This window comes from Drosophila mojavensis, unplaced genomic scaffold (genome assembly GCF_018153725.1).
Source record: "Drosophila mojavensis isolate 15081-1352.22 unplaced genomic scaffold, ASM1815372v1 contig_49, whole genome shotgun sequence".
NCBI lineage: Eukaryota > Metazoa > Arthropoda > Insecta > Diptera > Drosophilidae > Drosophila > Drosophila mojavensis.
This window is the reverse complement of record NW_025318872.1, coordinates 1,498,509-1,526,505: the sequence shown is the minus strand read 5'-3', so window position 1 is coordinate 1,526,505 and position 27,997 is coordinate 1,498,509. Positions and strand designations below refer to the sequence as shown.

Sequence of the window (27,997 nt, the reverse complement as noted above, 5' to 3'; positions counted from 1 at the left end):
ACAATATTTTATATGCTGTACTTAAAAATGTATGTCCTGCAGCTGCTGCATCTTTGCTATGGTTGCACACAAAAATTTACTGTTATGTTGCTTTTAAATTTAATATTGGGTTTATTTTTTTTTATTATTTTTTTGTTTTTTGGGTATCTTGGATTTTCGTTTTTTTTTTTTTACCATTTTTGTTTTGCTTACATAAATTGTTAAAGAAAAGTTAATGCTGCTTTACTAATACACTTAATGTTTTATTTGCTCTTGTTCGCCAATTATTAATTATTGATTACTTGTTCTTCTTCTTTGACTATTTTGTTGCGCTTAGCTCAATCAATTAATCAATCAATCAACCAAAAATCGTATTGTTTTTTTTTCTTGTGTTGGCAGCTTTTTGGTATTACATATATCTTTTGTTTTGTGTATTAATTTTTTTTCTCTCTTATTATTTTTTATAAAATAGCTTGCTATTTAATCTTGTACACTCAACACATTCAACTGTATTTCGTTTTATTAACTGCTCAACTGAGTTTGTGGTTTGAATGTTTTGAATACAAAAATGTTTATTGTTTTTGTTTTTATTTTATAATATTTTCATTTTTGTTGTTTTCTTTTGCTATTGTTGCCTGTTGCTGTTTTCTGTTTGTCCCCAGTGTTTGCTACGCTATTTTCTCATTGCCCGCTATCCTCACACTTACTGCTTCTTAAGTTGTTCTCTTTTTTTTTTTTTTTTTTTTTTTTTTTTGCTTTGCATTTTACACAATTTTTATAGAAATATAATTTTTTCAGTTTTTTAATATTTTTGTTTTTGTTTTGAGTCTTCGTTCTACAATCACACCACAATTTCTTTTTTTTTTTTTTATTTTAATATTTATTTTTTGTTGTTTTCTTTTAGTTTGGCTGACTGACAAACACATTTAAAAATATTAAAATACTTGCTAATAAATGTAGCTTTAGCCAAATTTCAAAATGATTTCTTCACCTCTTCTGCTTCTTGCTCTTCTCGCCTTCTATTTGCTGCACACAAATACAATATTTACAGTTCTGTAGCAACTACAAACACATATATATATATATATATATATATATATATATATATATATATATATATCTAAACTTTGCCAACTTTACCAGGATTTTGTTTTACTGCTGCTCTATTTATTTTATTTTTTATTATTATTTGTTGTTTTAAAATTGTGAAAAAATAGCTGCTTCTATTGTTTAGTTATTAATTTTCTTTTAGCATATTTTTTGTGTTTGTTTTAAAACTTGAATTACTTTTAGCTTTACATAATTTGATTTGATGATATTTGTTTGTTGTTGCTGCTGTTTGTTGTTGTTGTTTGTTGTTTTGCCTTTTGTTTATTGTATGTCTGCTGGCTGCCTGCCTGTGTCGCAGGCCGGTTTGATCGGGTTCTGTGCGCCTAATTGTGGGGCCAGTGAGCGTTAATCAACACTGGCTGCATAGGTACGTTTTTACAGTTTGCAGTTGTTGTTGTTGTGAATGGGTTGTTGTTGTTTGTATAAAAAGTCTTTGATTTGCCTTTTCCTTTTAATTCGCTGTTAGCGCGCTCTGCATTAGAGACTCACCTGCTGCATCTTATCAAAATCTAAACACGGCCTATGGGGTCGCTGCAGTCTCTGTGTGGCGGCAGCAACAGTAACGCCAGCATCCCCACCACCAGCAGCACCAACTGTTGCTACTGCTGTGCCGGTGCTGGCAACATTATTGCTGGGACGACGATGCGGCGAAATGGCGCAATGAAATAATTTCGCGGGCGGACTAACCGAGCGCACCTCCATATCCAAGCCGGTTGTGGAGGCCGGACTGCTTCTCGAGCTATTATAATGGAAACTATATTTGGGCTGCGGCTGGTAAATATGATGCGAACTGTTGCTCATCTTCAATGAGCTGCTGCACGCCTTTATAGCGCTCGGTTCGTTCTCGTTGCCCTCGTTGCCGGCTCCAGCTCCAGAGCCAACTCCAAATTTGGCGCATTTGCTGCTGTTGCTATTGTTGTTGGTGTTGCTGTTGTTACCGTCGCCGTTCTCCTCATTTACACTATTATCACATAATTTAATATTTTCGATGCCACATCTGGCCTCCGATAATATCAGTGGCGTTGTGGAGCGGAACATCATATGGCTACGATTTGGCTTAAATGCCTCCAATGGCGGCGATGTGCGAAAATTCACGGGCGTCAATATTGGCTCCAGCGAGTTGCGCAACTGTAAGAATGAAATTGTTACTTTTGAATCACTAATTTCATTTAACACCCGTCACTTTACACTCATTAATCTTCATTTTATACTTATCTCTCTCTCTCTCTACTCTTTACATACCTCATCGTCGGAGCTATGGGCCAGCGAACGCTTGCGATTCTCAACCATTAGCGTCGAGCTGGAACGCTTCGAATTGGATGTCGTGGCTCGCTCATCGTATGGCGCCTCCGTGTCCAGGGACGAACTGCAGCCTCGATTTGATAGACGCGATACGCTGGACGACGATGCCCCTGGACCGCCGCCGGCATTTGTTGCTGTTAGCGCCGCCGCTGCCGCTGCAGCTGCCTCGGCAGCGGCTACCGCTGACGGCCCATTGATCACCTCCAGCTCCTCCTCCGAACTATGCTGATCGTACATGAAATGGGCGCAGGATGACGACGACGATGTCTGATGGTGACACATCATGGCAGCAGCAGCGATCGCAGACGACTCGGATGAGCATGCAGTATCGGTAGTAGGTGAGTTAGCATCCGTACAGGAACTCAAGCCTGTTGAATGTTGACAAAGCACAATTTCAAATGATGATACAATTTAACAGTCTATGCAGATGGAACAAAATATCGATATCAATCATAGCTTTAACAATTATTCACGAAGTTCTTTTTGACAAAAAGCAATTGGCTACAAAATCCTCGACATCAATCAATTCCAAAACGAATTGTAGATTCAGAATTCTAATATTAGCCAAAATAGATTATTTCTATCATTCATATTCAAGAAAACATATACATATGTATGTATGTATGTAAGTTTGCTAAGATTTTTCTACACGTGATTATTGTTTCCTCTCTTTAATGAGTAATCAAGTGTCAACAAAAAATCGAGTTCTTATTGTCTCTGAAGTCTTTGAAACATAATCAAATGCCAGTCGATACTGATATTAATATCAATAAGATTATAGTTATAATTTTCGAAAAGGCATTTTTATCCTCATTTATTTCGTTTATCTCAATTCAGTTACTTACTAGTTTCCATATCCACGTCTAAGTGACGTTTGTTTTCCACATCGAGGAGTTCACCATCAGATTCGGTGCCAGAATCATTCGATTCACGCTGTAAGCACATTAAATAAATTATTAAACATGTCTTATTTTATTTGTTAGTTAATTACTAATTAATATTATGCATTGTACTTTCATTACTATTTTTGTATACACATGTATATATGTATTTATTTGTGCGTTTAGCGCCCACCTTTTTACGCAGAAAATTTTTCGATGCCTTTAATGAATTCTCGCGATTTTTGTGCCTGACAAACTTTATCATGATTTTTTGCTGTGTGCTTTGTTTCATTTATTACACATTCCACACGCACTCGCACACTCGCGCACTAGAGCGCACACACACGTTCGTGTTTACGCGACGCTGCACCCGCAACACAGAAAAACTTACTACTACGATAACGTCGGCGTCAGCTGCGACTGCGACTGCGACGCCCCCTTTCCAACACCTTTTGTACGTTTCTGAATGTGTGTGTACAGGGTGTCCGTGGGGTCCTCTCACTCTAATTCCTACTACTATTACTACATGCTAGTACTTTTTGTGCTGTTACGTTTTACACTCGTTTTCGGTTTCTATTTATTCGCCATTAGTATATGTATTTTTGTTTGTTATTTTTTTCTTTACTTTGCTTCCTGATTTACGCGACAGCTCGATTGCGCGCTCACTCACTCGCTTACGCTAACCCTTACTCTTTCTCTCTACCTCTCTGACTCTCGTTCTTTCTCGACGTCTCTTTCTCGTTCTTTCACTGTTGCCGCCTACGCGCGCCTGTTTGGCGCGTGTAAGCGCCGTTTCCTTTTTGTGCAATAATTTCAATCACGTTTCATGCGCGGCGTTTTGTTGTAATCTACACTGCTTTTGCACCACCCACAGCAACAACAACGGCAACAAAAGCAAGAAGAAGAAGATTGCCTCTTTACATATACATATGTTTATTCGTGCCAAGAGCCGAGCTGAGCCGAACCGAACCGAACCAAGCCGAGCCGAGCACCTTTCGCCGTAACTTATACAGCACGAAATTATCGATTTTCGGTCTCGTATTTGCGGAAGCAAAAGTTCTTCAACAGGATCCCACGACCAGACAGTAGTCGGCAGCAGTGTCAAGGAAAAAAAACACAACAAAAAAGCAGGAACAGAGTTCTGGCTAGTAGTAGAATAATAATATGGCTGCTGACTTAGTTTACACTTATACGTATTGATTCACTTTTTTTACATAGCTGTTTGGTCACTTGCTTTGCACAACATTTGCAAGCAGTTGCATTTTTTTTAGTTGCTGCAATTCTCTCTATGGCAGACTTTTCGGATCGCCGACTTATTACTACGTATTACTATCATCACCCGTCACCGGCTAGCGCTGTGCTCAAACTGAAAAATTATGGCCAAAAAATCTCTGCGCTGGCGCTGGAGCTCTGCTCCACCGACTGAGGCTGCTGTCGCTGCGCTCTCACTTGCAATTTCTGTACGCCTATGTGTGTGTGCGCTTGTGTACTTGTGTCTGTGTGTGTAAGCTTTTTGCACTGGTTGACTGGCTGAGTTGCTATGTATAGTGTGCGAGTGTGTGAATAGGTCTGCGGGGTGTAGACTAGGGGCCAAACATGCGCGCACAACTCGTGCCACTTCGTGCGCCTTCGACGGAGCTTCGGTTGTGGAAATGCAGCGAGTTCAGCAGCATGCTCGTAGTACATAGTATTTATGGGCAGAAGAAGAGGAAGCCGCGGCAGCAGTAGTAATGGCAGTCAGCGAGGAGCAATGCAACAAAAAAACACTAGCAGCAAGGAAAAATACCAAAGCGTGCAAATGTTGATAAAAAAAAAACAAAAAATTATTTGCGATAAAAATGTGGAAACATGACATGAAAAGAGAGATGGACACAAATATGGATGACATGTTCGATTGGCTTTCGTTGTTAGTTGAACGCGATACACGTTTCAATCACATTCAATTTGCTTGCAATTTACGCGGAAAATACTACGATGATGTCTACGTGCCCCACGAGCACAGACACACAAACACACTTACACAATTGCTCACTCAGAGGCACACTGACAAGTGCAGTGGAGGAGAGCGACCGACAGTTAAACGTAAACGTCTTTGCAGCCGTCGTTTTATCCGGAGCAGAGCTTCGCTTACCTCCTACTGCTCGACCACGTCGTCGTCTGACTATCGATTCCGCATTGATGTTGCTGTTGTTGGTGTTGCGTCGCCAAGTACTTTTGTTCCATTCATACTGTACACACACACATCCATGCACGCACACGCATGCACTTATGCACAGCGCCTCACGCAGTGAGCGAGCGAGAGCGACGGAGTCTGACGTATGAATATATGCATACGGTTTGTGGTGTGGGTGTTTTGGCTGTGGGGGGCCGCCAGGCAACACCAGCACCAGCAGCAGTAGCAGCGACTGCGTGGTGCAGCCTTGTTGGCTTCAGATCTAAATTTAGCATTTGGCTTGCAACTTCGCAAGGATTTCTTTACACTTTTTCCATACACACATACATACACACACGCACATGCAAGCACTCTAGCACTCATGCACGAACCGCAATGCGTGCTGCACGCGAAAACCGTTTGGCAAATATATCAAAATTTCCCAACTTACTTGAGTTGCTTTTTCCACGAAATTATGCGAAATTTGAAATTTGAGCTTCTTGTTGTTAATTTCCCTGATGCGTGGGTAGGTGGGTTGATTTGAGTGGGTGTGTGGAATGCTCCTGCGAGAAGAAGCTTGCGAAATGCGAATCAAAAACTATGATCCGGACTCTGGACAACAAAACAGCAGCAGCAGCGAGTGTCGAACGATGAATGGGGCTGCTGCTGTGTACTACAATTCAACAGCGACGGCAGCAGCGGCTACGGCTGCGGCAGCACCAGCCGCGACAGGCGCGTCGCGCTGGTTGGGGTGGTAGGTGTTTGTTAGAGCACGCGACGCGTTTTTGGAGAATTGACAAAACAAGCGCAAGCAATAGAGAGAGAGAGAGTGAAAGACACTGAGAGAATGTGAGGTTGAGCAATGAGAGAACGTGCCAACGTGCATACAAGGCTACTTATTTATGCATGTATGTATATATACATATGCATATGTATGTGAGCCTGTGTGCTTGCGAAATTGTTGCTATTGTAAGCGCTTTTACGCCAACTACAAAATCCCCAACGCTCAGGCCTGGGATGCTGGTGGTGCGCTCTCTTCGTTTTCTCTCTCTCGCTCTCGGTCTATTGTATGTTTGTGCGTGGCTTGCAAAAAAGGCAACCCAATAAACATTTCTCTAGACATCTAAAGCAATTAACTTTTCAATGTCAAGTCGCGACGCGCACCCTCCATACACATCTACACTCGTACACACACACAAGCACAGCACAGACAGCGTGGCTTTCTATTATATTTCACTATAAAACGGCACATTGTATACAGTACCCCACCTACTTACTTACCTGCCCAAGTTGCTTAGTTTCGCTGCACGTCATCCCTTCATCGTAAATGTTGAAGCTATCGGCTGCGTTGGTGATTTGCTTTTCAATTGACTTCAGTTCGTGGTCTGATATGAACGTTTTGTCCAAAACGAAAAGCAAGAGTGCGGTATCGGAGAGTGAGTGGGTGAGCACGAGAGTGGGGGCTGTCAAACCAGCTGAGCGACAATGGAAGAGGCAACAAGAAACGCGAGTGTAGTTTATGACGTCATAAGTGACCCTGCTGGTGAAAAATACACGGAGCTTGATCACGTATCATGGACTTATAGCACTGAGCTTTTTGACGCTTAGCATTTAACAATATAAATTAAATTTAAATCGAAATATCAATGAAGAAGTAAAATGGAAAATTTAGCTAGCTATATATAAACAAAAAACTTTTTTTTAAATATTTAGTTCATTTGGATGGTTTGTCTCCAGTAAAAAATTAACATAATATTCTTTTGCGATCTTTGCAATATTTACAGTTTTTTTTATAGATGAATTTAAACAACATTTTAATTCCAAAAACGCAATTGCGGTCGATAACACAGTAGCGATTACCTCTAATGCTGAATTTTGGCTAGTTGTATACTGTCGGCATATTTTATAGATAAGAATTGAACAGCTGTTCACAATTAATTAAAATTTTGATTGATTTATTTTGGAGTGTACTTTACTTAAAGAAGTTAAAAATTAAATAGTCATTGAAATTAAAAAAAAAACCTGTCGGTCATTATTTTGCCATTATTTACCTAAAAGAACATTAAATGTTTTAAGTTTCTGACGAAGAGATATCGATAGTTTCTTTCTGAGTGCAGCTTTAAGCATTATATCGATATTTTGTCATTCCCTGAGACGCGAAAATCGGAATTCAAATATTAAAACTGCTCTTCTTGACTGTGATACTCTTTATTATGAATATAGAAAATAGTCTATAAATAAATTGCATAAATAATAGAAGTATACATGAAATAATAGACTTAGCTTAAGTGTGCATATAATATAATTAGCTAATACGAGTACATAGGTATGCAAAAAGTCTACTTAAATAATTTAATAGAAAATGTTGTGCACCGAAATTCCAATTCGTTTTCTACCATTTTACTTTTGTACACTTTGGAATTTCTGTGCACGCCACAAACATACACACAATCAATTAAATATATACATAAGTGTAATTAGAATAATTTTGCGGCTTAAGAGCAATAAAAAATTTGCTAAAAGGCCACGCCTACAAATTAATGCATGTGAGCTCTAAACATTTAAGTCTTAAGTAAATATTACTTGTTCTGGCCATTTTTCGTATATAATTCTGTGCATAGAAACTTTACAGCTTGGCTACAAACTAATGTCTTCCAATTTTTCTTTAGTATACAATCTTTTTAAAGTGGAAATTCTGTATGTGACTGTAAATCTCAATCTTGTGCGGTAGAAACTACTATAACTTGTGCGGATGTGGTGGGTTTTCTCTTAGCTCAACTCGAATGATCTCATTTGATTATTTTTCGTTTTTGAGCGGCATGCCTTCCTCTTGGGCCACATCGCCAATCTTTTTGCGCTCTGGTGGATTATTCCAGGACTGCAGCTCACCAGTGCCCAGGATGACAAAGACAACAGCGGCCGAGATGTAGGTGCCGGCCAAAATCCAGAATACAATTTGCCATTGATGGAACGAGGGCTAAGAATGGCAAGAAATAAGTTAATATAATTAGATTATATTCATATTAAATTATTATAATTGACTTACATTTTCAAAGGTCAGCGCGCCGACCATCCAAGTGGACAAGAAGCCGCCAAAGGAGGACAAGGAATTGGCCATGCCAAAAATGGTGCCACTAAAGTTGGGTGCAATGTCCAGACCGTTACCCAAATAGCCAGCGGTGACAGCGCCATGGGCGAACAGGGCGAGTGTAAAGATGGCCACCGACCAGGCAGCATCCATGCCCAGGAAAACCTGAGCCGTCATCAGCAGACCAGGTGTAACAAGAGCTGTAAAGTATTATACAAATAAATATGTTTTAATATTGTATATAAGGGAAATATTATCAAAACTGTTTCATTAAGGCTGCAATAATAAACCTACCGAAAGTCGTGAAAATCTTGCGTGTCGCAGTCGTGCTCAAGGTGCCCTTCTGACGCAGATAGTCGGCCAGATAGGAGGAGGCCACAGCCATCACATATTTGCCTAGATAGGGCAGTGAGGAGAACAAACCATTCTGCAAGACAAAGAAAAATTATATTGGCATCAAATCCAAACAATATAAAGTCAGCCTTTAAGGACTCACCTTCTTGATGTCAAAGTGCAGAATCTTGGACATAAATGTAGGCAGCTGATTGATGACCGTGAAGAAACCGAACACGGACAGACCGTGGGTTATAATAATAGCCCAAACAGCAGGCGAGCAGAGGAGCTGACCCCAGGGCACATAGCTGGGCCGCTTCTTGGATGTGGATGTGCCGATGGCATCCTCGATTTCGCGTCGCTCCTCGGCCGAGATGCGCGGATGTGTGGCGGGAGTCTCATAGACAAATGTGAACCAGCACACAGACCACAGCAGACCCACAGCGCCCGTCAAATAGAAGACACTGGCCCAGCCGCAGACCGAGATCAAATAGCCACAGATGGGCATCGTAATGGCAGCGCCAAGCGAAGAGGCTGTAACGGTAAAGAAAAGGTTTAACATACAGAACATCAGAAAATAAACGAGATAAATCTTTTGCCTCTACTCACCCATCATGTTGGACATGAACTTGGAGCGATCCATGGGTGGAATCCAGACAGCGGCCACAGGATGTATGGCCGGCCAGGAGGCGCCCAGCATGAAGCCAAGTGCCACACGTACCACAATCAACATAACGTAGCTCAAATGCGCCGCCAGCGGCGTTATCAGGGTCAACAGACTGGCCCAGAGCATGGAATGGCCAAAAACGCGACGACCGCCAATCAGTTCAGCCAGACGACCGCCGGGCAGCTCGGTGAGGACATAGCCCCAGAAGAAGCAGCCAAGCACAAAGTTGGTTTGGTATGTGTCCCAGGGAAAGCGCTCCTCGATGACAGCAACGCCATCGCTGGTGGTGGCGTTGCTGAGGATGCCCCCACTGCTGCTGCTGCTGCTGCTGCTGCTGATACTCCCAGTCAGAGTAGTGTTATCTGCTAGGCTGGAATTGCCTGCCATGTGTGATGTGATATTTGGCATAACCATATCCACTATGGCAATGGTTAGGTTGACTAAGGTTAGGGAAAGATTCATGTAATTAGTATGCAATGGGAAATAGATATATGTAGATGGGAGACTTACCTCGCAGCGCATAGTTCAGCATAAAGCCGAGCATTGTCAGCAGATTCAGGACTTGACGGCATGATAGCATATCTGCAAGAGAGCAAACATATTTAAAAAAAAAACAAAAAATTAGTGATCGATGTAAAAATATATGGTAAAAAATAGCATATTTAATTAAAAAATGTCAATTTACAATTAATAAACATTTCTTTATTACTTCCGGAACTGGCTCAAACAAAACTGCACTATAGTTCACAGTTTGTTAAGCCAGAAGGAAATGGGCAGCACTTTGACTATGATTGGAAACAGAAAACTAATTGGGCAGCACTGTTGCTAAGCTAAAAATTATATTTAAATATTAAACTTAAAAAAAAGTTTAAGTTAATTAAATCTTAATTAACAAATATAAGCGAATACAAAAAAAAATATATAAATAAATAAATAAAAAAATATATATGAATAAATAATATTCTACAACTTTGAATTTTGAGATAATTTCAAAGTCTGCCAAATGTGAAGGTCATTTGCAAAAGCCTCTTCAACAATAAATCTCAGCTGACTTTCGGGTGGTCAGAATATTATCAAAATATATGTACATATAATGCGTATATACAACAAATTTAGATGTTATATATTTGACCTGACAGCGCGTGTATGGAAAAGTTCCTAGAGCTCTGAAAAAAAATTGTTAAAAGATGATAAGAAATGCTGGGGAGCTATCAAAACAAATCGAGGATCGGAAGTTCGTTCTGTCAAGCACATCAGGAGAGCTGGTGTGAACCGGTTTACAATTCAATGGAACAGGTTTCTGAATGATTTTATTACTATTTTGTATATATTTATACATTTCTTAAAAGCCTTTAGATAAGTTAACCTGGAACTATCGTACGTTGTTTACCAAACTGATGTAATACATTGTTTTCATTACATGTCTCGAGGCTTCGGCGTTGCTTTACAGATAAGCGCATTTATTAACTTGAATTAATGATGCGATAAAACTCATTTGCAATCTAACTGTCAGTATTTGACCTCAATACAACGTTAATAACCATACAAAATGGCACATCAATTTGATTTGGACAGACAACAGGTACCGATTGGGTGCTCCGCCCGTAAAAAGAAACAAATTAAGGCTATTACACACATTTTTCCTTTTAGCTGGTTCAGCCGTCGTCCACTTTATCATGATGTCAAACACACTTAACATGCTGATAAACTCATTTAACATCATGATTATCATTGTCAATTGCAAAGCGGTTCGCACATTTCCCCCAGCTCGTTAGTTATGAGCAAAATGAAATATAACCAAAGTGCATTGAGCCGCAAGGAAAAGGCGGAAGGTGCAAGATAAATGAAATTTGAATTGAACGAAGTTTGAATACCCTGTAATATATATATATATATATGAGTTTAAATATGCATATTATATGTTAGAGAGCAGAGAGTACTTTTAGAATGTTTAGAATGAAATATTGAAGAATCCTCGCTCTAACAATATCCATCAGGAAAAACATATTCCGGTATCTCAGAAGCCATGGTATATATTCATTCTGGATTATTTGTGTTAAATATGAAAAATAACACATGCGTGAAATCTTCCTAATTATCTCGATTTTGTCAAACTTTACATTCGAAATATACAAAAATCTATAAAAATTCTTTCAGAATCATATTGCCCTATTGCTTTACGCTTTGCATTCAAATCCCTTAAATTCTAGCTCGTTGCTTATAGTTCTGAGGCAACGCAACACTCGCCTTACAACTGGCTTACACTATATTAATAATAAACTGCATTCATATGGAGTGCCATTGAACTCCGGGTCGCAGAGGCGTCCAACTTTAATTTCCAACATTTGCGCGTGTGCATAAATTTTTTTCTTTTTTACTTTATTTTTTGTAAAAGCTGCTGTCAGGCAACAAAAGCCGCTTTAAACTGCAGTGAGCTCAGTCAAAACGGGCCGAGAAAGCTGTTTACTTATAATAAAACAATAATAATAATGAAAAAAAAAAAAAAACGTTCAACAGTCAACGTTATCAATGGGAAGCATGCGCCGGTTCCGCACCTCACCGCTTAACTTATCGCATGACATGTCTAGCACCTGTCTAGCCCGGCCACGCCCACCTGACGAATTTTATTGAATGTGCACAGACCTGTATCTTATCGAGAGATATAAAAACAAAACTTGTTCAACATATTTCAAAAGTCTGTAAGATGTCTACCGGATATTTTTGTTTCATTTAATTAAAAAGAAGAAGATACATACAAATATAATTAGCTGAATATGCTTAACTGTAAAATGTCAAACGATAATGCTCTTATACCAGTTTTTATGAATTCTTTCCGCAGTGGAGCATCCACAACGACCTTCACAATGCTCTTCAATTTTGTATTTACTTGGATTTTGGATTATCTCGAGAAGTGTAGAGAAATATAGAAACAATAAAAATTTTCAAATTCGTAAAGCTGATCTTAAGCTTTAATTGGCTTAGCATGCTCATGATCTTTCGATTTGGAGGCTTAACGTCATGGAAAACTTTGGATGAATGGCACGACATAAAACAATATAAATTATAGTATTTGCAATTTCTTCTATAGAAATCATGACACTTTAAATCAATGCTAAGTGAGCGTGCCTCATCGAATCGCTTTAATAGACTCTGATAAGAACACGAATTCACGGCAAAAATTAGTCTATATATACGTATTTATACCGTTTTAATCCGAGCGCGGATTTACAATGGCTATAAATAATATTGGTAGACGAGTATATGTATATACTTATACAGATTGCATTAGTCTAGACCGGAAATAGGAATAGCAATCAAATAATTTGATTAAAGTGTTGCAAGAAAAAATATTGAGTTAAGCTAAGGACAGTATCAGAATCAGAGTCTCTAAAGCCTCTTTAAGACAATAGCTAAGATATGAAATGAGACCATGAACTATGGACGAGTGCGAGGATTTCTCAAAGGAACTACACAATCTGGAAGGTGTTTATATGTATATTTTCTCTTCTCTTAAAATGTAATCAAAACCTTTCAAAAATCTCAACATTTTAAATTCCAGTCTCAGTCTTTATAGTATATAAATTCTTGCTTGTGTTAACCACTTTTAACCTCATCGGACACAAAAACGCCTTAACGCCTTCCAAGAATTCTCGATGTTGTCTGCCTTTCAGCCAGTTTTTGTTTTTAACTCTTTTACATAAGTAATTTTGTTATTTTTGATTAATTGTCGTTTTAAACGTTTTGCATGCTTTTGTTGTATTCGGCAGAAAACAAGATCCGGTCAGAACTAAATATTTATCATGTGCAAATAAATTAAATAAAGGTTCCACTTTGTCTTTTACAAACAATAACAATAAAAACCGGCTTTAACATAAAACAAACAAAAAATAAAAAATAAAAATAAAAAATAAATAAAAATTAAAAATTTCTTATTAATTATCAAAGAATTTGAGCCAAGGACAAAGAGAACAGTAGATATTAAAAATCAAACAAAAAAAAAAAAAATAAAATGTATTGAAATTCTTTTTTGTTATTAGCTTTCGTTTTTAAGGCAGACTAAAAAATTTACCTGAGCGAAAAAAAATAAACAAGTTTTTAATCTGAAATGACTCGAGCATAAGAAACGGTTTAAGAATAGCCCACTAAAAACAAAGTTCATTAAGAAAACATCAAAAAGTTCGAAGAAGTTTTGAGGGCAAACGTGATACTAAAAATTTATTTTTATGCTAATTTTCAGTCGCAGCATGTGAATCTTTAGCTTTAAGCTAAAATTTTGACTCATTCAAAACGAGTAACAAAATTAAAAAAAAAAAAATTTACATTCGTAAATGCAAAATTTAATTAAAAGATCGCAATGTTTTTGACCGGCCGCACAAATGTTTGTCAATAATTTTTCAGTCAATTTGCATTTCCGGCTTTTCATAATATATGTTGTATTTGAGAATAAATTGAATTCGTTTGCAAAATTTAAACAACAAGCGTCGAGAGGGTATTCTGAATCTTGTATGAAAAGTGTAAAAGAGAATCGAGTTATATTTATATAAAATATATAATAAATAGTTTATATTTAATATATATTATCATTATTATACACCAATGAGTATTTATGTGGCATGTGGATATTAGTATGAAGTACTCTTTGCACTCCTTCTATTTCTCCACCATACGCTTGGGAATAGACTAATCGGTATCACTGTGTCATATCATAGAAAGCTATGAATACATAAGCATTTTTTTTTTGTAGTTGTCTTATTTTAATATTTCTAATATTCCCTATGACCCCGCAAGGGTATATCGGCAACGTCAACAATAATTTCTTGGATGTATTCCGCTTTTAAATATTTGTCCGTCTATTTTTAAGATCTATATTATTCACTTCCTAAAGCTCAAAAACAAGAAAATAGAATAAGAATGAAAATGCCGGTCAATGGGTGCATGTGCTTTACTCCTATCCCTTTCTCTCTTTCCGCATACATATTTCTATATCTCTGTAGCTATACATTCGTGTCTCTATACGCCACAATTGTTCTTTTGCTTTGATTTTGAGTGCGTTGTTTCTTGACCTTCAAAATTACATATACTTATATATACAGGATAAAATTTTTCGGTATATATTTGTATATCTATTAAAAAACATAGAAATGCGGACTCGACTGACTGTTATAATAATTTAGTGGTATATAAAAACGTGTGGCATTAATCCAAAGACCCATGTGATCTTATGTTTTTCCAACTCAAATCAAACGTCAGACGCTTAGCTATACTTTTGTCAGCTTGCCAATAGACATATATTGGCAAGCTACATACATACAATATAAATATATATACATTTATAACTGTATAGCTATATAGATAGCTAGATAAGTATTTGTATAGATAGCCAATTTTATGAAGGCGCGGCCAAATCACGAATTCACTTTTCCAGCTATATAGTACAGTATAGCTACGTTATATATAACATTTCAGTTTGCTCTGCTATAAATGTGGCTTTGTTTCCACTCCCATTTCTAACTGTTGAGTCTGTCTAACTGAGAGTCTGTCCGTCGTCTTGTCTCTCTGTCTCTGTCAATTGTTGGCGCCGTTGTTGACTCGCCTTCCAGCTACAATTAATAGCTTGTCAGCTCGGTTAACCTGTAGATACACTTCCGTTTGCAATGTTTCGCTGCTAACTGATTTCCAATGAACAATTTCACGGAACTGGCCTTGCTTGGCACATTGTTTTTTACGAATTTTCATAGACCAATTACAAATTGGCCTAAAGCGTCGCTATGAAATTGTTGCCGCTATTGGCGATTTTCCGCGAAGAACCCAAACAATTTTCTTTAATGGCATACCAAATTTGTATAGATTTTCCTTTATATCTTTATTTTCATCGATAGGTCGTTTAATCGATAGACAAAGTTTCTTGTTGTTTTTTCACTAAATTTAAAATTTAAATATCCATGGTGAGATTTTAAACTATTTCTTGCCTGAGATTTATTTTCGCCTGACATCTATAAATATTATAAAATCGATATATATCGATTTTTGTTATTAGTGTTTATAAAGCATATCTTCTATCATTTCAAGTTCTGAGTTAACAACGACTTATATATTTTGGAATGTTTACATATTCAATTTACTTTCGATATTTATTGTCTACAGGGTATCAGTCTGATCCGGACTGTATCGCCCACACACCAATTGTTAGCTGTCCCAGTGGCTTTACCATTTAAAGAGTTTGACTTTAAGAATGCATTAAATTTATTTCAATTCGCAGACAATTGTTAAATATAAGCAGGAATTTCAATATTAATTAAAGACCTTTTCTTTAGCTCTTATCAAGAATTCAACTTGCATTGATTGTGGCTTTATATTTACATATGCACAATGCCAAGCTTAATTGTATAACAATTGTGCAGACAGGGTGACAGATGCCTCTTAATGCCTTCTAGCATTGTCCTAGTTTCATTCCTGCGGGTAAATTCCATGACGAACATGGAAATCTACTCGTGAAAGATTGGATTCGGAATTGCTGCTTGTTGTTGCTATTTTGTATATTGTTGTATATTGTTGTATATTGGCTGAATATTGCACTTGTCGCGCTTTAGTACAAAGTGCAATAGGGAAAATCTCAGCCGATGACAGCCGGCATGGCACGCCAGGGCAACAATGTACAAATCGTATCTGATTTATGAACGCAATTAAGACGAGCTGCTGATAAGGCCTGAGCACTTTACAATCAAATGCAGTGCTCAAATCAGCTGAATATTATGTCCCTGTATGTTAATTAACTTAAAAATTTGTTGTATAAGGAAATATGTAAATAATGTTCAAATTCGATGTGCTACAATATAAGGAAATATGTAAATAATCTCTTTATAAAGTATCAGCGATTGTCAGTGAATGACCTTTGCAATTAGATATAGGGTATATTTATTCATCAATTTCCGCACTAGATAACAAATACAAAATGCAAATGCCACGCCCATTCTAACCGCAAAATGTGAGCGATATATATAGAGCATAGAATTTCTAGATATTTGTATACTAAAGCATAATTAAACATTAAAGATAATAGCTCAAATTTCTAGCAAGTTTCATAAAACTTAAGCTGCCTTAAATGTTTCATATAATATTTACAAAACTCTTCTAAATACATTTGAAATTTTTTATATGTTACGCTAATCTCTAATATGCCCATGAATTAATTGCTTTATAAGTAAATTTATATTCTCAATATAATTATAATTATATTCTCAATTTAAGCTAAGTTTTAATTGCTTTAACGTAATTGAATCATAAACATTTACATTTATAAACAAATTACTTAAATTGCTATCTGTTTTGCTGTTGTTGAGTTAGTTCACGATTTGCATCTACAGCAACAGCAACAACTTTCAGCATCTATTTATATACATACATATATGTACATATATTATTTTTCAACTCGTCATTTGTTTGTGTTTATTATACAAGCTCTCACAAAATGGGGGCTCGTCTCCGTTAGCCTAACGCAATTATTACAGCCAGCGAAAAAAAAAAAACAGCAATCTTATTATGTCTAAGTCCAAACACAATTTGCGATTAGGAGCGCTGAAATTTATTTTGGTAATTTGAGATTTTTCCACAGCGAAATAAGAATTTGTTTTTATAAATATACATATAGAATGAATTTTCTACGTATTATATGTATGTACATCTGTATATAAACTAATTAATGAATGGCATTTGTGGGCCATTGCCAATTTTATGGCACTTCACTTGGTAACAAGTACGAAATGCTGTTGAATGAAAAATGAGATCAACCAGAGAAAGAGAGAGGGAGACAGCGAAAGACAAATATTGACCTTTAGATACCCTGTAGACAAAACGAAATCAACTTAATAAGCTTTTATGTAATGTAAACTTGAGTACTAAAAAATAAATAAAATACAACTTAGTTTATAAGTAATCTGAACTATATGATACCCCGTAGTCAATAAAAATCGAAGCTTCATTATAAAGTTCTTTACGAAAATATTTTCTATGTCTTAAAACTACACTTTTTATAAATTTTTTAATAAAATGGTTGCCCTTGAGATACCCTATATTTCATTAAAATATTAATTATATATGTTATACCATTAAGCTCTGCAAAAATGGAGAAAATATTTTATTCATGAAAGTAAAAAAATATAGTCAGGAAAAAAAGAGGTCGAACTTTTTTGATAAAGTTTTGTTTTGATAAAGTTCTTAATTGAAGTACTTTTTTATATAAATGAAATTTAAATTGAAACTCAACACATAAAAATACCCTAGACTCACTAATTATATTTTCTCATTTATTATAAATATTATTTATATATTAATGAATATGTTTTTTTTTTTTTTATTCATAATATCGAAAGCTCTCGCTCTGTCTCTCATACTCTCTATCTCTCTGGCTACATTACAGGGTATGCTGCTTGCTAGAGCCAGACACGGGGGCCTGCCAGATGAAATCTATTTACAATTATTGACATAAACAAAAACCCACATAGACTAGGCTTATCGGACAAGTCAGACTTGTGTACGCCGGAGCAGGGCCAGAGCCGTAGACCGAAAGACAACAGACAACAGAGGCAGAGACATCGGAATAGGTTCAAAGTCGGCATGCCTGTTGCATGTGCGGCATTTGATTTGATATTTATTTTATTCGCTCATTAGATTTGATTAAATTATACGATCAGTGACCGGACGGCAGTCTTGAACTTACGGATCAATTCGATCCGTGTGCGACGTTTAATAGCGCCAAAAGTGTGCCACGGAGCGGAAATAACTAGCATGAAATTATGTAGTGTCGCGATTGGAAACAGAGGCAACCAGTTGACAGGTTTTACTAGCTATCGATTCGCATTGTAAAACAATTGTAAAGTTCAGCAAAACAAGAAAACGTAATTACTATATAACGCTGAGACAATAGCGAACGCGCGCACAATTGGCTAAACAACAAATTCCAAGTTCCAAGAAACTAATTAACGACAATTTAAGGCAACAAAAAATTGTTTCCCATTTCTCATGCAGCACACAAAAAGCTCGAATCCACTTAATTAAGGCATATGAAAATAAATTATCGTAAAAGAAGCAAAAACAAAAGCTACTTTAAAATAAAATTACAATTGCCTGGCAACAATAAAAAGAAACGTATTTATAATGCCATTAATAATACTGTAAAGGGATCTTCAATTTCTGAGTCAATTCAATTTCTTAGTCATTGCGCGAGCGTAGCTAAATTTGATTCATGTCAAATACATATATATATGTATATATATGGTATATATGTAGTTACATATGTGAATATAGCAATTGTAATTTCAAGCATAGCTTCGACGTGAGTCGTTCTGTTCAGTGTGTTTTACCCGCTGTGACTGTTGCTAAGATCGAACCTTATCAGGGATCGCAAAGTTGACTTGTGTTAGTGGCGCACAGAACGTGGCATTTCATTTACATTGAAAGCGGATCAATACTTGTTTAGAGCCAATTCAATTATTTATTGAAAATAAATATTATTTGCCAATAGCTAAAGTCTAATTTTGAATAAAATTTAAATAATATTTTCATACGTAATGAGCAGCAAAATGAAAATGGAATTCAAAAAGAAATAATATATAATTAAAATATATAAATGAAATTTGTTATTTAATATAATTAGAATAAAAAATATATATTTTATATACATTTATAAAAAATGTGTATGCCTTATATATATTTTATATATTTTTTACAAAAATATTTTTATTTACTATATATCATTCAACTGAAAAATGAATATAAAATTAATTAAAAATTCCAAAAATATATCCAACTATTTATACATATTTGTATATTTATGGTATATACATAGATATTTTCATGACTTAATACTTTTCTTAATATAATTATTTTTTATAAATAATTGTATAAATATTATAATTTCTATATATTCTATATATCTGATAATCTTAAAAAAAAAATATTAAAAATATAATTTTTATTGCTTCGCTATAGTCTTTATCTATATCTTGTTAGTTGAATATATTTATACATTATTTCAGTCGAATGACCTTCGATTATTAAAAATGCATTGGCAATGATTAATGTACATATTTAGTATGATATGATGGGCATTACACATATTATTATTATTACTTATTTGTTTCTGCCTTCAGGCTGGCTCCTCAAGTGCAGGGACACGGAATAATCAAGTGCTTATGCTGCGCATTTCTGATTGAATCGCAATTTGATTGACGTGGGCGGGCGTTAGCTGCATGTTATGAAAAAACAAGCTGCATTTACCATAAACTTGTTTACACACTCTACCAGAGAGTATTTTAAATATATCAGGAGATATGCCCAAAAATAAAGCCATATAAACAACAATCTCTATAGGCAAGCCTTAAACAAAATAGAAATTAATCATTCATCCATCCTTAAACTATGATTAATACTATGGAGAGTATTTAATCCGATTCTATAGCCTATAGCCTATAACCTTAGTTCGGTCATTCAGTTTATCTACAATCTTAATATTATATAGAGTATTTAATATTCTGCTTTTAGTTCTTTGTGATTATTCATGGAAAACTAGAAAGAGTATAAGGCAATTAGCATAATAAAATGCCATTCGCTTTTATTAATCATTCATTGAAGGACAATATGTTAATTGTGCCATCAACAACTCGTGTGACTTGAGGCGTGCAGCCGCCCTCCTGTCCCCCTTTATCACCTGTTTTCACACCTGCTATTTGGCATTATTTTTAGCCATGCTAATTGAGCAAATTTCATATTTGATTAACACATTCCGCTTATCTAATGGGTACGACCTATATCCAACCATCATATCATGTGCGCTCGCTCAACCATTGACCATTGTCTTTGATGCCCCTCCAGCCTCCAGCCCCAATCTGCTCGCTGAGTCGCCACAAAGTGCTAAAATGCTAAATTCAAATGGCCAACGCTGATTCGGCTATTAGCGTTTTATTATTATGGTATTGTTTACTTCTCTCATTTTTTTCCGACGCGCAATTTGATGACAAACTGAAGCAACAATAAGAAACAGCAACAAAAACTTTAATGACAACACTGCTGCACAGTGGTGTCAAAGTCGCATTTTCGTATAACTCTTAGTTTGATTGTTATTGTTGCCGGCTTCACTGTGGCATTGACACTATTGTAGAACTTGAGTGGCCTGCACTGGCCCAGCCCAACTCAGCCGTGACTCCTCTGACAATTTGCTAACATTGTTGTTGTTGTTGTTGCCTGTTTATGACAAATCCTCGCAATGTCACAACAATGGCGTCATAAGGGCTAGCTCAGAACAGAACAACACGAGAATACACAGAGCTGATGATGTTATAAGGTTTATTGTGACAACGCCCAAGCTAGTGATATAAAGCTGATGATGGCAAAGCTAATATTTAATATTTGTCTAAGATTGACGCAAGCAGCGACTGGACGCATAATCAAAACTTGACAGCCCATGAATTATTATTTTTTTTTAGAATTATAAAATTCATACATTAAACTAATTATGATAAGAAAATAATGCATAAACTGCGTGTTGAAATATATTGTTTACAGGTTTGAGCAGCGCTTAAATGACAGCTATGATTCTCTTTTATCAAATACTTATACATTTTAAATTTATTATATTTACAATAAAAAAATTATATTAATTATTTACAATTTTTTAAATATATATATTTTATATAATAGAAATTATACAAAATAATTTAATAAATAACAAATATTTTTTGACATATTTTATAGTTAATTTTAATTTCCTTTATAACAAATAGGAAATTAAATTAATAATAATTAATTAATAAAATTTTAACATTATACTTTATAACAATTTAACATTTTTAATTATTTAGCACATAAATAAGCTAATTTGAAATCGAAACTAGAAACGGAAATTGAGAACAAAAGCTGTATCGAAATTAAACTAAGCGAATACCCTTCAAAAAGAGTTCAATTTGTGTCTATTCAAGCGCAACACTCAATTGATTTGTAACCTCAATTAAACTTGCTCCATTTGACACCAATCGAGAATTGTCAACAGTTGCAAAAAAAAAAAAAAATCGATATATAGCTCATATATGTATGCCTATATTGAGTGAGGGCCGGTCCCCTATTCAATCAATTTGTTTATAACTGAATTTTCAATGCGTGTTATTTGTTGTTTCAATTGACTGTAGTTTGTTTTCTCTCTCTTATCAGAAAAGGGGCTCGACTTGTTGTCACAGCGGTACGGTCAAATAAATTGTCGTTAATTCTACTTACTTTGCACTCGGTGCAGACCTCGTTTCTCTGTGTTCGACATGGCGATAGTGTGAACTGTAATGAACGAAAGAGGAAAATGAATTTTTAATTGAAAGATAGTTTATATTGATGATCGATGGGCATGGGGAGTATCATGTGATATGCAAGTGCGTGTGATATAGAGACGAGTCGGTAAGTGTTATTACTGATCATCTTTAGAATAATGAAAAGGTTTTTTTCCTATAATTATATGATATTATATCTTATCTTATCTTATCTTATCTCTGTTCAAACTGTCTCGTGTATGCAAAGCAAGAAGCGAAAACGTGCGCATTTTTCGTGAATGATATGATATTACTATCGATAATGTGCGTCTTCAGTGCAAGTTGATAAAAAGAGGCATAAAGTAGGTGCCCATGAATCAGCCTCAACTGCGAATTTGTAGATAATATGGAAGCACATGATGGACAAAGATAGCAGTACCAGGCCGCTTGGCTCATTCATAAAATTAGTACTCAAAACTCTGGTCTAAAGTCTAATTCCGAGGAATGCTTATCTTGAATGGATTTTCTATTACTTTAAAAATTGCGACCTAAAATAAAAATCAGGCACTAAACGTACACCCGTATAGACCATAAAGCCATTAATATAATTGTTATCTGCATAAGATTTATTGGCGCCATTGATAAATCACACCTGCAGACATTATAGGTGCAACAAATAGTGCTGAATCATTACCAAGTGCAAGATACATTTATATATTTAGGGGGAATAACTTAAGAAATATATATTGAAAATAAATATTCTTGACATTTATTTTCGCTCAGTGCACATGTATGCAAATAATGGACTGCACATGCTTAACAGCAGACTGCATAATAATCAGTGTCAAGTTCTGAGCCCTAGCAACAATATAAGCCCAACCCTGCCCGACCAATCTAGCCCATTCAATCAACATATGTACTCTGAAAGCAAAAACAAGCTATTAAAATAAGAACACAAGTTAAGTTAATTTGAATAGAGTGCAAATATTTGGCAAAAAAAAAAAAAAACCCAGTCAAATTGCCCATGTGTGAGGGTTGATGCGGAACCCCTATATATATATATATATATATATATATATATATATATATATATATATATATATATATATATACTATATATCCATATGTAAATGTAACTGTATGTGCTGTTGTCCCTCTTTATAACGACTCGAGTCCTCTTCGTGTTGCCATGTTATTTGCCGCATTAAATGTGGCGTCTCTCATATAATTAGCTATATGTGTATATGTGTGTGTGTTTTCCGAATTGTATGAGTTGGGCATTGGCTATATACGACATATGCCTTTGTATATACATATATAAGACGATTGAGGCATACCCTACTTGCTCATTGCTTAATCGTACGACATTTGAATGAATTTCCATATTATAAAAATATAATTATATTTAAGTAGAAAAGGACAATGTGTCCTGTACTCTTAAATTTAAAAAATGTTAAACACAACACTTTGTATACAGTAAATTGATTAAAAATAAAGTGTCCCACATAAATAAATAAGTAATATACATGTTGGTTTTGAAACAATTTTATTTAGAGCTATTGTAGGCTAATCGGAATTTGAGTAAATATATTTATTTTGTTTCTTTTTTTATAAAATCAGCCTACAAATTGCACTTTCAAGATAATTTTCTTTATTATAATTGGTTTTCTGCAAACTTTATCTTATCGAAAAAGTTTTAAAAAGTACTTTATGCATTACTTTTAACAATATTGTCATTAGTGTGATTTAGAAGACTTTTTAAAAATTTCAAAATGTTTTCCAAATTTAAAACTTTAAAATCCAATTTTCATAGAAATATTAAAAATGTCAATTATGACTTCAATCTATAAATTTTTTTTATTTCGAAAAACTTCAATATTTTATTTTTTAAGTTTAAAGATTGTCATCACTTTGCAGCACGTTTAAACCGAACAATTTATATATATTTTTATATAAAAATATATATGTATTTATATATTTTTAAAATATATTTATTGATTTATAAATGTTTTCTATAATTAAAAATGAATGAGTATAAAAAATATACGTTTCAATGCCTATGCGTTATTTTAAGTTTTAATACTCATTCGAGCCCAAACGCTGCCAGTTCCGAATGGTTTGCGCTAATACCGACAAAAGGACACTTTCCAAAATAAATATACTCATTTTAATTTAATGAATGAGTATAACAACGTTAAATTTGCTTCTAAAAATGTAGTAACATTATTTAATAACACATAATGTTCTATTGCAACAACTTCATTTAATTTTTTGTTTATAATCTACTCTTACAAACTAAATTTAGCACAATTCATAAAAGATAATTGCTTAAACTTGACTTTAGATTTCAAAGAATTTCATTGTTTTGTATGTTTTTTGAGCAAATGCTCCTATTCAAAATTTGTTTCCTGGAAGCCATGAGATTTTGTATGCCCATTTTTTTATTGCGGAACTCACCTTGAACTTAAAGATGTCTAAAAACGTAAATTATTTACAGTTAATTATGTAATTAGCACAGCACGCTCCAATTAGCAGTTTGCCCAATGTATTTACTACTAGTAATTTCCAGATATTAAACAAAGCGTAAAACAAAACGCGCGTCAAACTTAATGCACGCGCGTCTATTGTGATTTTGTTTTTGTTTTTGCTTTGTGGTTTTTCGTTTGTGAATGATTACAAAAAAAAGGATTTGTTTTTGTATTTCGATGTCACTGTCACACACACATATGTACATACACAGCTGTGCATACGTTCTAATACACCAATGCACGCCCGCACGCACTCAAACACACGCGTTGCAGTATTTAAATGTACATAACAGTAGTTTTAGCTGTTTATTTTTGTGTCTCCACTTTGCGTCTCTTCTTAAATTTTAGTTTTTGAGTGTGTCTATGCTTTATTTTGAAAATTCGCAGCGGCAGCTGTTTGTTTTATTTAAATAGGCACATTGAGCGCAGCGCATGCGCAGGCAAAAATTGTAGTTTTCAACTATATTTCTAAATGCGAATTAAGCAAAAGAAATATATACAATTTCAGACAGTTGGCGGCGGTGAGTTGCTGCGCCTCTGGCTCTTTGCCTTGCTGCCTGCTTAATTATGTTTGGGTATTTTTGATTTTGTCGCTCGTCTTTGCCTGCGCCTCCTGCCAACAGCTGCTTGACACTCCGATTGTTGGAACTAAACTGAAAATGTTGCCTGCGCGACAGCCGCTTTTTCTTTGCTGCGAGCATGCGACGCGCCAGCGCTGTTGACGTCGATGCTGGCGCTGACGCAGACGTTGACGCTCACAGCATTGGCGTTCGGTTCAATGGTTCTGCTTTTACAATGGATCGCGAATGAATGTGTGTATTGGTGTTGCTTGTGTTGTCGCCGTCGCCGTCGCTGCCGCTGCTGATGTGCTGTCGTTGTTGTTGTCGTCGTCGTCGTGGGATGCAAAATTCAAATTTTTCGTGCTGCTTGTGTTATTTTTGTACTGTACCTTTTCAGTTGCCCTGAATTCGAGGCGGGAAATAACGGGTATGATGGGTTTGTGAGATTGCTAAACGATTGGTAGAATGGATTTTGTAGAAAGATTTAGCTATACATATTTTGTATAGAATGCGATTAAAATTTATACTCAAAAATCTTTTAAATATAATAAACAACGAAAAACACGATGCTTTTTGGGTTATTTATTAAGTTTTAAAACTCATATTCTAAAATCTTCAAACAAAATATAAAAAGCTATAGTTTCTGAAATAGACCTATACATAAAAAGACAAATGAGTTACAGTAAAAAATGATATACCAAAGGAATATTATGTAAAAGACCAAGTTGTTAAAAGATATTCCTAGTTACAGGGTATATTACAGTCGTTGAATGCTCAACTATGTTTATGCCTTTGCAACCTACATAGCTGGGCTCACGTGTAGAGCATCAGCGATATCAATTCGAGCTGTAATCAACAATTATCCAGATACAATCGATGCAATTTAAATCGATTCTAAATAAATAAAAAAAAAAATTAAATAAAAAAACGTTTTTAGGGAAAGATCTTCCGCATACTATATTAAAAACAACAATCGAATGTAGTCGGGTTTTATGTGTGGGCGTTGTATGTTTGTGAGCTATACTATATGGAGAATCGGATCCAGCGATCTATTATACTTTCGCGCACTACCGTGTTGTGAGCAACATCAAAAATGGGTGAGAACTTTTCGGGGAAGGTTCGCTGCAGGCAGCTCATCACTGTGCCGGTCAGATAGTAACGGGACAGCCAGCGGCACTCGCAGGGCGGTAAGCACTTAACGCAGCTTTTCTCGGTGGCTGACCACCTGAGCTGGGACGAGTTCATAACGGAATGGGGTAGAACGCTCAGAATCCACGGCAAACGGACATCATTTGCATTCCAACAGCAATCACAGGGCGGCATGCAATCTAGGCACATTTCGTCATGTATGGAGTGCAACTCTCTTGCCCACTCCACTGCGGGCGGTTTCGTTGCCGGCACTGGGCGTGAAGGCTGCAATTCCTTGAATTTCCGCTGTCGTTCCCGTGCTAGCCACAGCGTCAGCAGATCCCAATGCTCCAGATCGGGCAAACGCTCCCTGATGATCTGCATACGCCTGTACAAATCCGATCGACGCACTTCATCATAGTTGATGCCCGTTTGCGTGTGCCACAGCAGGTACAGCTCGTTGGGCCGCTCATCAGGGAGCGACACTTTGCTCGAGAATTTGGTCAGCTCGAAATGGAAGAGCATTCGTATGCCATACGCAATGTGCTTAATGTGCTCAAAGTCCTTGATATTCATCGCCGACAAGGCGGCGGCGTCCACCAGCAACAGCTTCCTGCCCCAGATCTTGTTCACTTCAAAAGTATTCTATCAAGAGAATCAAAGTTAATTTCCAAAATTAGAGTAATGCGCTTCTAGTAAGAGAACTCTAAGAAGGAAAGAAGAGAAATAGGAAATATCATAATCCCTCGCAGAGGGATTTAGATTTTTATACAATTTTGAAGTATTTATATTTTATATTTATCTTTATTTTTACATCTTGTACTCTAAAAAATCAGGACCGTCTAACTCACCATATACTGGGGATAGCCATATCTACGAATCCATCTCTTAACGTCAGCGTAAGTCCACTTGAAGACCGATGGCAAGGGCAGTTTATCCACAGCAATGGCGGCTAGTTCGACTAGGGATGTGGCTTGAACGCGAAATTGAATTGGATGGGCATGATGATCGAAGTCCACATGTTTCGCAAGTAAGGAATTTGTTCGATATTTGTATTCCTTTCTTAATCCCTGGCGTTTCTCATTCCATTTAAGCTTCCCTCTTCGATACTTGGTATCCGATATTCCATATAGATAGACCATATTATGTGTATTTGGGTGTATGCGTGTTTTGGTTTATCAACAAGAAAGGACTAACAAACACTGTGTGAATAACTGAAAGTGTCCGAAATAAAACACACAAAACAAACAAAAAACCGGTACAACTAACATATTAAGTTTGGCTTACTGCTACAATTTACTCGAATTTCGATAAATTTTTAAAATACTTGAAATAGTCGTTTATGATATGGGATGAGAGATAGACGTTCTATTTAGGGTTTTTTCTTAAAAATTTAAATTATCTTTCAAGCTATAAGCAAATAAGGTATACAAAATTGCATTCCAAAAATCGTTCAATATATAACTAAATAAAATCTACTATAACTCATCTCTCACTATCATCAATCTTAATCTATTTTCGAATTCCGTTTTCAATTACGCAGTTTCGGAATACCAACAGAAAACCGCCTCAAGCTCGTGAGATCTAGGCCGTGCCAGGTAAATGTGTACAGCTCGGTTTAGCTCAAAGCCATATCATATTCCCAGGCTAAACCCCTCTATAATGCTGTTCGAAAACATCTGCTCAGTTGTGACTGCTTGCACTCAACAACAACAACAAGAGGACTAGAAGACTCAAACTATTGGCCAGGTAGCCTGGCCTGATCGGTTCGAATTTTGTTTTTCGCAGTTCCCTGATTGGCTGTCAAAACATGGTCAAGGGCATCGGCTTCCACAAACCCGCATGTTGTTTTTAATACTCTCTCTGAGGGTATCATGTGCTTGATATCAAATATGTGTCTTTTAATGCAAGAGTAGCCGAGTATATTAAGATCATAAGAGCAGGAACCTAATTTGATCATCAATTCCTAAGATTTTTGCATG

The 27,997-nt window shown here is 35.9% G+C and overlaps 3 protein-coding genes and 1 long non-coding RNA gene across 9 annotated transcripts; 1 reads left to right on the top strand and 3 right to left on the bottom strand.

The window, feature by feature from the left end:
* Nucleotides 1-21: 21 nt before the first annotated feature.
* LOC6577888 (cell wall protein IFF7) lies at nt 22-6,894 on the bottom strand. Of its 4 annotated transcripts, none has more exons than XM_015165892.3 (4): nt 6,706-6,894; nt 3,237-3,324; nt 2,332-2,759; nt 22-2,217 (listed from the first exon to the last, which is right to left on the bottom strand). In XM_015165892.3, the coding sequence occupies exons 1-4, from the start codon at nt 6,736-6,738 to the stop codon at nt 1,567-1,569; spliced, it is 1,200 nt and encodes a 399-aa protein (XP_015021378.1). In that variant the 5' UTR covers nt 6,739-6,894; the 3' UTR covers nt 22-1,566. The 4 variants fall into 4 exon arrangements, with proteins under 4 accessions (XP_015021378.1, XP_015021379.1, XP_043865216.1 ...); XM_015165893.3 differs by lacking the exon at nt 6,706-6,894 and adding an exon at nt 5,876-6,076; XM_044009281.1 differs by lacking the exon at nt 6,706-6,894 and adding an exon at nt 5,293-5,297.
* A 717-nt stretch (nt 6,895-7,611) lies between these two features.
* LOC6577887 (sialin) lies at nt 7,612-24,975 on the bottom strand. Of its 2 annotated transcripts, XM_002003782.4 has the most exons (8): nt 24,257-24,975; nt 21,777-21,830; nt 10,023-10,094; nt 9,455-9,952; nt 9,009-9,379; nt 8,807-8,939; nt 8,471-8,712; nt 7,612-8,401 (listed from the first exon to the last, which is right to left on the bottom strand). In XM_002003782.4, the coding sequence occupies exons 2-8, from the start codon at nt 21,814-21,816 to the stop codon at nt 8,222-8,224; spliced, it is 1,536 nt and encodes a 511-aa protein (XP_002003818.1). In that variant the 5' UTR covers nt 21,817-21,830; nt 24,257-24,975; the 3' UTR covers nt 7,612-8,221. The 2 variants fall into 2 exon arrangements, with proteins under 2 accessions (XP_002003818.1, XP_043865215.1); XM_044009280.1 differs by lacking the exons at nt 21,777-21,830; nt 24,257-24,975 and adding an exon at nt 10,198-10,225.
* Nucleotides 10,547-11,624, top strand: LOC122757355. The gene is made up of 3 exons (XR_006357367.1): nt 10,547-10,808; nt 10,862-11,094; nt 11,163-11,624. It is a non-coding gene; the product is annotated as an uncharacterized LOC122757355 (long non-coding RNA).
* An 838-nt stretch (nt 24,976-25,813) lies between the features above and the next one.
* Nucleotides 25,814-27,307, bottom strand: LOC6577886. 2 transcript variants are annotated; one of them, XM_002003781.4, is made up of 2 exons: nt 26,867-27,307; nt 25,814-26,660 (listed from the first exon to the last, which is right to left on the bottom strand). In XM_002003781.4, exons 1-2 carry the CDS (start codon nt 27,155-27,157, stop codon nt 25,911-25,913), a joined length of 1,041 nt encoding a protein of 346 aa, XP_002003817.1. In that variant the 5' UTR covers nt 27,158-27,307; the 3' UTR covers nt 25,814-25,910. The 2 variants fall into 2 exon arrangements, with proteins under 2 accessions (XP_002003817.1, XP_015021376.1); XM_015165890.3 differs by having other exon boundaries at nt 25,814-26,721; nt 26,867-26,959.
* Between the last annotated feature and the right edge of the window lie 690 nt (nt 27,308-27,997).